Source organism: Aegilops tauschii, chromosome 7, assembly GCF_002575655.3.
Source record: "Aegilops tauschii subsp. strangulata cultivar AL8/78 chromosome 7, Aet v6.0, whole genome shotgun sequence".
Taxonomy (NCBI): domain Eukaryota; kingdom Viridiplantae; phylum Streptophyta; class Magnoliopsida; order Poales; family Poaceae; genus Aegilops; species Aegilops tauschii.
Window position 1 is genome coordinate 28719517 of NC_053041.3, and position 9667 is coordinate 28729183.

General features: G+C 44.7%; 2 protein-coding genes across 2 annotated transcripts; both read right to left on the reverse strand.

Moving 5' to 3' along the window:
• Window positions 1–321, reverse strand: LOC109732454 (UDP-glycosyltransferase 85A5-like). Its single transcript, XM_073503540.1, has one exon. It carries the CDS (start codon window positions 319–321, stop codon window positions 1–3), a length of 321 nt encoding a protein of 106 aa, XP_073359641.1.
• A 4371-nt stretch (window positions 322–4692) lies between these two features.
• On the reverse strand, window positions 4693–6922 carry LOC109732453 (7-deoxyloganetin glucosyltransferase). The gene is made up of 2 exons (XM_020291630.4): window positions 6101–6922; window positions 4693–5918 (listed from the first exon to the last, which is right to left on the reverse strand). The coding sequence occupies exons 1-2, from the start codon at window positions 6630–6632 to the stop codon at window positions 4981–4983; spliced, it is 1470 nt and encodes a 489-aa protein (XP_020147219.1). The 5' UTR covers window positions 6633–6922; the 3' UTR covers window positions 4693–4980.
• Window positions 6923–9667: the final 2745 nt, after the last annotated feature.

Genomic DNA, 9667 nt, shown 5'->3' on the forward strand with positions numbered 1-9667 from the left:
TCACGCTGTGCGGAGGCCACAACGCTCTGCCGAAGCGCCAGCACGTGTCGTCGCATCTCTCGCCCCTGCCCCCTCCATGGCCTCCCGTATCATGGCCTCCACCTCGGTCCTCCTCACGTCGTCCTCAATCTCCATCCCGATGCCCCACTTCGTACACTTGAAACAACAGTTGGTCTGTTGCTCCGCGAAGAAGGGCCAGCACACCATCGGAACACCGCCGCAGATGCCCTCGAGTGACGAGTTCCAGCCAGAGTGTGTGAGGAACACCCCTACGGCCTCGTACTCCAGCACCTCCTGCTGCGGGCACCACGTTGACAGCATGCTCCATTAGAAGGAAATTAATTAAAGCCCTCATAAACGTCTGTGATTTTAGAATTATTGTCTGGCGTGTTTTTTTAACACAGTACAGACACAAGCGCTCATACATACGTGCATACACTCACCTTTATGAATGCACACACGCACACCCTACCCCTATGAGCACCTTCGAGAGACTGGGCCGGCATATCATCTTGAGATTTAGGAAGTCACCATTAGGCACCTCATCGTTGACGGAAATGTCTCCTCCCACTGAATGTGCATCGTCGGAAATCCCAAAATAAATCCAGGAATTAATAATGCGAGCACAGGGCCGGACTTGAACCCTGGTGGGCTGGGGATACCACTATCTCTCTAATCATCCAACCACGATGTGTTGGTATATAAAATGGCATAAACCTATCAGCGTGCTCACGGGTAGCTGGATCCGTCGGTCTCGACTTTTTTCCGGTAGCCGTGGCTTCATGAATTAGAGCATGGTTAATAATATCGCCATATGTTGGCTATACCATGAATTAGAGCGTGGTTAATAACATCGCCATATGTTGGCTATACCATGTTGCCATGTCATCTATAGACAATGTGATAGCCAGCATGTATAATAGTTAGCTACAAGGAATTACTACTTTTTAAACAAATGACCCACCTTTCGATCTCACAAAGCTTCTTCTTGCTACAAACCGCTTATCTTTGCTCTCCTTTTCTCTCTCTTTCAACTCAGCAAAAATATAATATTTAAATCCTTGTACTCTGCTTACGTCACTTTATTATACTTGCTCCTATTGTTATTGTGGGAGCACACGGGACCATGCATGTGATCCCCGCGTCCTTTCGTTTGTCTATCGGCAGCCTCGGATACTTTGGCGCATTTGTAACTTTAGACAACTGGCCTTTTTCTAAGAGCTCTTTTGTGGTACCATATGATGGATATGCACCGTCCATTCACGAAATCTAAGGATGATGCTTGATCTATACTGTTGTAGTTGGGCCAGCAGCATCGCCAATAGTAGCTCTGCTACTGGCCGCTCGGTGTGCGATAGTATACATGTTGTGAGCACGTTTTAGGGAAAGTGAATTTAGGCCGCCAATCCCATCGTCCCGGCCCACCCAGCCCATTCGTTCTCTTTCGTACCCGCGGCACCCATTGGCTAGGGTTCCGGCGGCCGCCTGAACACCTCCCCTTTGTCGGTTTGCTTGTAGATGTGACGGCGGCGGTGGCAAATGATAAAGGTGAGAGCGTGCTAGCACAGAGAGACGCACGAACGACGGCCAGGGCATGGTGGCTTTCAAAACGAGGTGCTGAGGTCGCAACAAAGTCGATTCCCAGCCCCTTTGGTCTTCACGAGCTGAAGAAAACTTTCACGATAGGTTTTTAAATCAGAAATGCCTATTTTAACCCTAAGAAATTGACGGATGGATTTTGTTATAGTGCTCTCCTCACTCGTAGCAGTACAGGGTACGGTAGAAATGGTCTTTTTTTAATAAAAATCTCATCTCTGACAAAGTTGCATTCTATTTTACTTGCTCTTGCACCTACCATGGAAGCTCTATATGTGTAGGTAAGTTTTGCATTTTTATTGGACCCCAATAACCGGCGTACGTCCGCCTGGGGAGGGAGACCCCCTGTGTGACAGCCCGTGCATCAAAGGGGGGGGGGGGTTTAATATCTGTTGAACATTTTGCAATATATATTGAACATTTTCCTAATATATGATTAACAATTCAATAATACACAGTGACTTTTTGTATTATATAATAATTTTTAATACACAATGAATATTTTTTATAAAATATGTATATGTACGTTGAACAATTTTTAATATGAATTGAATTGTTTTTAGTATACATCAAACCATTTTTGCATGCACATTGAACATTTGCGTAACATACATTGGACAAATTACAAAACACACAATGAACATTTGTATATTCGTTGAACAATTTCAAATACATGATGAACATTTTTATAATGCATGGTAAACTTTTTGTAGTATACCGTGAACATTTTCTGGATATATGATGAACATTTTTCGTATACGTGATAAACATTTTCTCTACACATTTAACATTTTTCAAATGCTTGGTCAACATTTTAAAAATATTTTTATAGAGTTTTTTCGTTATATGTATATTTATAATATTTTAAAGTATATACAAAAGAAAAAAAATAAAGCACAAAAAAGAAACTGAAAAAGGAGGCTGTTGCATCCCGTGCTTCTGGGCCGGCCCACTAGGTCGCCCCATCAGCGAGGGTTCCGGCCCCTCTCGCTGAAGGCGCACATAGTCGCGCACGAGAGCTCCTCGCTGGCGCCTTATGCGCCAGCAAACGAACCCAGCGCCCACGCGCCTGGTTATGTAGGCTGGCCCAAAAACGAGCCACGCAGCTCGTTCAACGTGCGCCTTTCGACCATCGCTTCCTGTTTCTAACACAAAAGGACGATCGCATCGTGGTTCACTTCCCGTGGTTGACCGGTCAACTGTTGATCGCTAGCTCCTTTTCCTTCGTGCACCTTTTGTTCCTTCGTTGTTTTTTTTCTGTTGCTTTGTTCACAAATCTCAAGAACACATGGATTTGAAAAAATTACGAATTTCAAAAACAGTTCACTAATTTGAAAAGGTTCATCAATTCTAAAAAAAGTTAATCAAAATTTGAACACAAAAATTGAGAAAAGTTCATCCAAGTTGAAAAAAATTCATCGGATTTGAAAAAAAGTTCATCGGATTTGAAAAAGTTCATCGGATTTGAAAAAAAGTTCATCGGTTTTGAAAAAAGTTCATCGGATTTGAAAAAAAGTTCATCCAATTTGAAAAAGTCCGTCGAATTTGACAAAAAGTTCATCGAGTTCGACAAAAAGTTCATCAAGTTTGGAAAAAAATTCATCAAATTGAAAAAAGTTCACCAATTTTTGGAAAAAGTTCATCGAATTTGAAAAAAGTTCACCAGTTTATTTGGTCGCCTTTGAAAAAGTTCACGAATTTTAAGAAAGAGAAAAAACAAAGATAGAAAAAAAGAAAGAAAACGGCAAAAACAGATGCCTTTTTCTCGTTTTATAAAGAAAAGAAAAAGAACGATTCTACCACATGAGGTTATCTAGTCCAACTGGTTGGTGCGATCGCTAGATAAATGAACGGGCGGGGTTCATATCGCGGCGGGCGCACCTTTTTTTGGGGTTTTCAAGAAATAAACAGCAAAGCAGGATGGGCCGGCCTGCTATGAAACCAAGTGTAAAGGGGGGTGTGCGCCCTGTACGAAATGGCCTGTATTCGGCGCCTTTCAGCGTCGCGCACATTCGTTCGAGCCAACTGTTTCGTTTGGTAGAATAACCAGCCGAGGGTAAACTAGGCCCAGACGGCCCATTTAGTACGCCACCCGGCACGATCAACATTTGGCAAAAAATTCAAAAAAATTCCATCTCAGAAACAACAGTTAATTCGAATTATCACTAGATCAAGGCTTCCAATACCTAAATAAGTTGTCATAATTTTACTCTAAATAATTGCCATCGCCAAAAAGCAAAAAATTCCTCTACAAAAAGTTTTCAAAAAATTGCGAGTGACATATTTGGTTAAGAAAGAAATTACGAATTTTGCAGTGAGATGTTTGTGACTACAATTTTTCTTTATTTTTGCCATGAACCAATACAAAATGCCATGTGATAGTACAAAAAATTATATAAGTTTGACATGTTACAATTACACATTACAAAATGAAAAGGTTTTGCCAGATTTAGAAAAAAAATATTCATAAATTTTCCATGAGAAAATGCAAATTTGTAAATAGTTGACACCACATTGCGCGGGCAAAACAAATATGAATTTGCCATGTGAGCAGAAAATATTTCTAATAAAAATTCCATAATTTATGGCACAAAAAATAATAATGCAAATTTGTAAATAGTTGACACCACATTGCGCGGGCAAAACAAATATGAATTTGCCATGTGAGCAGAAAATATTTCTAATAAAAATTCCATAATTTATGGCACAAAAATAATAATTTTGCCATCTGAAATGAACTAAAATTATGTACATTGCCATGTAGTGGGAAGCAAATTTCCTATGGTGTGTAAAATAAATTTGCCATGCCACAAATAATAAAATTGCCATGGGCTAATTAATAAATTTACCATAGTCTAATTAAAAAAATCCATTGTCTAATTAAAAATAAAATAAATTATTTAAGTCAATAAGAGAGAAAAGGGGACCATGACTTGATTTTCTCTTTGTAATTGCTCCATATTGGATTTTTATGAGGTGCTCGCCACCGACATTGATGCATCCCCTCACTCCTGAATGTTGTGTCTCCGCAGGACGGAACTGGTGGACTGGTGAATCACATAGTGGTCAACGGACATGCGGTGTCATTTTTCAGCCTTTTGCCAGTACCAACACATGGGTATTATATGGTAGATGAGACGGAGATCGTGCTCATCATCATTATCAGTCCGCAGAATTACAAGTCGGTGTAGGGAGGGGCCCATGAAAGCCCCGAGCTAGAGTGTGATAACCACCCTCATTGACTTGGGATTGATCCTTTTTTGTGAGCAGGTGAACAACATGACCACCATCAACGACAATGACAAAGAGAAGTGGCAACACATATGAGTCAGCTAGCGCTTCAGGCTCCCCAAACCATTTATTTACCATTTTAATATACTTATTTCAAGCCAGTAGCACCTCCTGGATGAGCCTATCAACATTGTGCATGGACCTTCCGCCAGGCCGTGCGGAGGCCACTGCACTCTTCTGGAGCTCAATCACGCGCCTTCGCATCTCCCGCCCCTTCTCCTCCTCCATGACCTCCCGTATCATGGCTTCCACCTCGGTCCTTCTCACGTTGTCCCCAATCTCCATCCCGATTCCCCACTCCGTACACTTGTAGCGGCAGTTAGTCTGTTGCTCTGCGAAGAAGGGCCAACACACCATCGGAACAGCGCCGCAGATGCCCTCGAGCGACGAGTTCCAACCGGAGTGCGTGAGAAACACCCCTACGGCCTCGTGCTCTAGCACCTTCTCCTGTGGGCACCACGTCGAGAGCATGCTCCGCCCCTCTATCGCCATAGCGAACTCCGGCGGAAGAGCGGTCTCGTCGTCACCCTTGACAAGGTCAGGCCGCACGTTCCACAGGAAGGTGTAGCCTGTGTTGGCCAGCCCCCATGCGAACTCCAACAAATGCTCCTTGGACATCACCGTGATGCTCCCGAAATTGACGTAGACCACAGAGCGCGGCGGCCGACCGTCGAGCCACCGAAGGGGCGCGTCCTCCTCCTTCCACAGGTTGGACCCGATGCCGGCGAGGGGGCTCTCCTCCGGTACGTTGTTGCGGACCGTGAGATGGAGCGGCCCCACTGTGTAGATAGGCGGCAGGAGTTTGGACATGGCGTCGAGCAGGGGTGAATCGAGCTCGTCCCATGTGTTAATGACCACCGCCGAGGCCTGCGACATGGCGGCCGTCTCATGGACGAAGAAGTTGAACATGATATCATCGGGGTCCATGGCACGCAAGAAGGTCGGGAGGTCACGTAGCCGGATGTCCTTGGGCATCGCCGGTATCCAGTCGATGGTCGTGTCCAAGTATCCATTGCTCAACTGCGCCTCTTCTGCTCCAACAACAAATAGATTACATTATGTGGCCTCTGAGTCAATAAAATTCACCCTTTGTCGACAAAATTGTTATCTCCATTGTAATTTCCACGTGCACGCAGGCAGCCAAAGAACACGCGTTACTTGAAGAAATTTGATTTTCTTGTGTATATATAAAGAGAGAGACATGCATATATACCTTTGAGTGGGAAGAGCCCACGGTCGAGCAGATCCTTGTAGTGGCAGTAACCCATGTAACCACAGGCGCTGGCGGTCCAGAGCGTGGCGCAGCGGAGGCCGAGCTCCCGCGCGGCTCGAAGGCCAAAACTCATGACGCTATCGGCCACCACGCAGGTCACAGGCGGGAGCGCGCCGCCGGAGGCCTCGGCCTCCTCGTTGAGCTTGACGATGAGCTCCTTGAACCTGGGGAGGCAGGTGGTCATGGTGGAGTAGCACAGCGCGGGGATGTCCTGCGTCGCCTCACGGTCGGACGGCGGAAGGCCGTCGGCGATGGCGGCGAACCGGAACCCGGGCAGGCCGCGTAGCGTGTCCGCCGACTGGGAGCGCAGCAGGCGGCGGTGGTTGAACTCGTTGTTGACGAAGGTGACGTGGAAGCCCTTGGCGTGGAGCAGCTTTGCCAGCTTCAGCATGGGCGTGACGTGGCCCTGCGCCGGATAGGGGATCATCACGGCGTGCGGCCTGTCACCCGGCGCCAGCGACCCCATCTCCATGGCTTCCTAGCTTCTCCTTTGTTGCTTTACTTCTCACTCACAAGCCGCAACGTTGTGTTGTGCGTGTGGCCATGAGCTCCTCACGTTTTGGTATATAATATGGCTGGCGCCTGGAGGCGTGCTCACTGGTTGTTGGATCAGTCCATCTCCACTTCAATGGCCGCCTTGTTCCTGCCGTTGGCTTCATGAATTATTGCTGCTGTGGGAGAACGACGGGACCATGCACGAGATCCGCACGTCCATTCATTTGCTTACCGCGAATAGTTTGGCGGATTTGCTAATTTGCACACCACTCGTCCATCCTGCCAATCTCACCTCTAACAAGTTGCATATGCGAACCAACTTATGATCAGATGGTTAGGAGACGTATCTAGATGGAGGAATGGATGTTGGATGTATCTAGATATATTTTAGTTCTAAATACATCTATTTTTATGCATTTTTTTGACAAGTATTTTCGGACGAAGGGAGTACGTGGCACACGCCACGAGTGATTTCTTCCAATATCGGACTATTATGTGCATCGCCAGCCTAACCTCCGTGGAAGCCACGGCATTTGTATCGGGTCTCGGTTGGCTTTGTCGGACGTATGCCACCTGACTTGGTGTCGCTGACATGTGGGCCCGCTGGGTAGGCAGCCTACACATTAGCCACTTAAAGTCAAGGTAGTCTACATCAGAGGATCTGCCCCGCATCCATCACGAATAGATGTACTTGACCCGCTAATCCATCCAAAATAACCAAGAATCGAACCACAGCCGCACAATACAAAAAAACCAAAGTAACTGAAAAATGAGAACCTCATATCAGTAAACTGCTCCACATGCACAAGTTTGTCAGCATCAAAACGGCTGAGGAGAGAACGCACATCAACCTGGAAGATCTCTGTTCGGTTCCGGTGGAAAAGTATATTATGCCGCAGCAACCGTCTAGCTCAAACAGCGACAACAACGGTGAGAGACAAGAGGTGAAAAGTACTATACTTACTAGAACTAGTAAGTTTGCACGTGCAACGCACGTCTCGACCAATGCTCTTTTCAAAGATACACCTACTACGAATCACACCCGCATAAGTAAAAGGAATACGGCCACAAATAAAGAGCATATAATGGTGGAGAAAATGGAACATAATGTATTGGACAACAATGCCCAACCATGTCATGCATTTTGTGGAGTAGCTTCAGAAAATTGCGAGGAAGAGTAACTTAAAATTTGACTGTGAGATGTCATCTATTCCAATTTGATAACGTGTATCGGGGTGGGAATAGAGATACGAAGCAATAAAATTGGCTATTGCTCTTGTCCAATAAATTTACTCGTGGAACATTGCCCCATCTCCTTTGAAATGTCTGCACTAAGATTATATTATCTGCACCTCTTTATCCAGATTTGTTACTAAAAATGCATTTAGGTTGCTCATTCGTCAAAACACAACATGGGAGATCAATAATACATTTGCAGTAAAATACAAAAATGGAAAGACACTTCACAAGCATGTCTCATATTGCAATATAATTAAGGGAATTACTGTTAGTGCAAGCAAATAACAACAAAAATGTGCCAAGATTATGCTCAAACATGACATGGTACCATACTTTGCGACTTCGTTTTGTTAGCTAACAATCTGAAACTATGGATACCAATGGACATAAGATGTGTCTTGTACAAGCAATCCAAGTACGTATTCAGCCATCTTGACACCAATCATCAAAAAGGGTACCTAATCCCAGAAAAATAGGTGAACAATTCTGTCAGTATATTCAAATCACATACAATGAGTGCATGATAGCTGATTAAATGAGCCAAACATGAGTGAAAACGGTAACTCAAGGTATCAAAGGGATGTACTCAATATCCAGGTATTCGAGAATTAATGTGAGTCCTGCTCTACAAAAGACGTCGCCTGTGGTGAAACCAGGTAGCATAATAGTATGGAACATGTTTGTATATCAGTGTTTGATGCACACTTCTCAGGACAATCAAACCCCCCTCTAAATTATAAACCTATAAACTATCTATAGTAGCCTACAGTGCACTCATTTGTTTTACAGTAAACAACCAAATTCTGGAAACCAAAAGGCATTACCATAATTTGGTAAAGAAGCTAAAACATAACACCACTGTTTATTCAAGAATAGCACACCTATGATCAAAAGATTCGCATGGGGATGAAACATCTAATGTATGCCTATGCTTCTCAGCAACCGTTTTTTTTTGCATTCATACCAAGGCATAAAACATGACAGTACTCTTAAAAACGATTGTGTAAACCACGTTAATTTGCTTACACTAGTAGAAAAAGGTCCATTTGTCCCGGTTCATAAGGCCCATTTGTCCCGGTTCGGGAACCAGGACTAAAGGGTCGGTACTAAAGCCCAATACCCTTAGTCTCGGTTCTTATACGAACCGGGACAGATGGGGCTCCACGTGGCCGCTGCGGCTTGCCCAGGCAGGGGGGCCTTTTGTCCCGGTTGGTAGCACCAACCGGGACCAAAAAGCATCCACGCGTCAGCAGTCCAGGGGCTGGGTTTTTTGTTTTTTTGAAGGGGGGGGGGGGGGGGTGGGGGTTTTGGGGGGTTTTGTAGGGTTAATTTAGCGGTTTCATATATTGTGTTAGCTAGTTAATAGAGAGAAGTGTCCTCTCTTATCTCCGTGCTTGGTCGACGCTACGTACTATATGTATAGAGAGGACTCGACACGCTAGCTAGTAAGCAAATGAAGGAAACCATTAAGTACACAAGATCGTCATGAACATATACAAAGAGAAGTGATCGACCTCTCTTTCTCCGAGAGATTGGTCGAACAAGTTTTCGTACATCTATCCGACGCTACTAGCTACATATATACAATATAAGATCTCTTACAATCCCTAGCATATGATGTCAACTTCCACATGGTATTCTCCGTTTTTATCTATGACGTGGTCAAGAAATAATCCCGTCAATTCCTCTTGAATTGCTTTGATGCGATCTTGTGGTAGGAGTTCACCCCGCAGCTCCCAAAGCTAATTTGAAGAAGGGGGTCAATACATATAT

What these genes read in the sequence shown, in the direction of transcription:
- LOC109732454 (XM_073503540.1), bottom strand. Translation starts at nt 321, where the DNA reads ATGCTGTCAACGTGGTGCCCGCAGCAGGAGGTGCTGGAGTACGAGGCC.
- LOC109732453 (XM_020291630.4), bottom strand. Translation starts at nt 6,632, where the DNA reads ATGGAGATGGGGTCGCTGGCGCCGGGTGACAGGCCGCACGCCGTGATG. An exon ending in TGGGCTCTTCCCACTCAAAG is followed by an intron (nt 5,919 to 6,100) that starts GTATATATGCAT and finishes TTGTTGGAGCAG; the next exon opens with AAGAGGCGCAGTTGAGCAAT.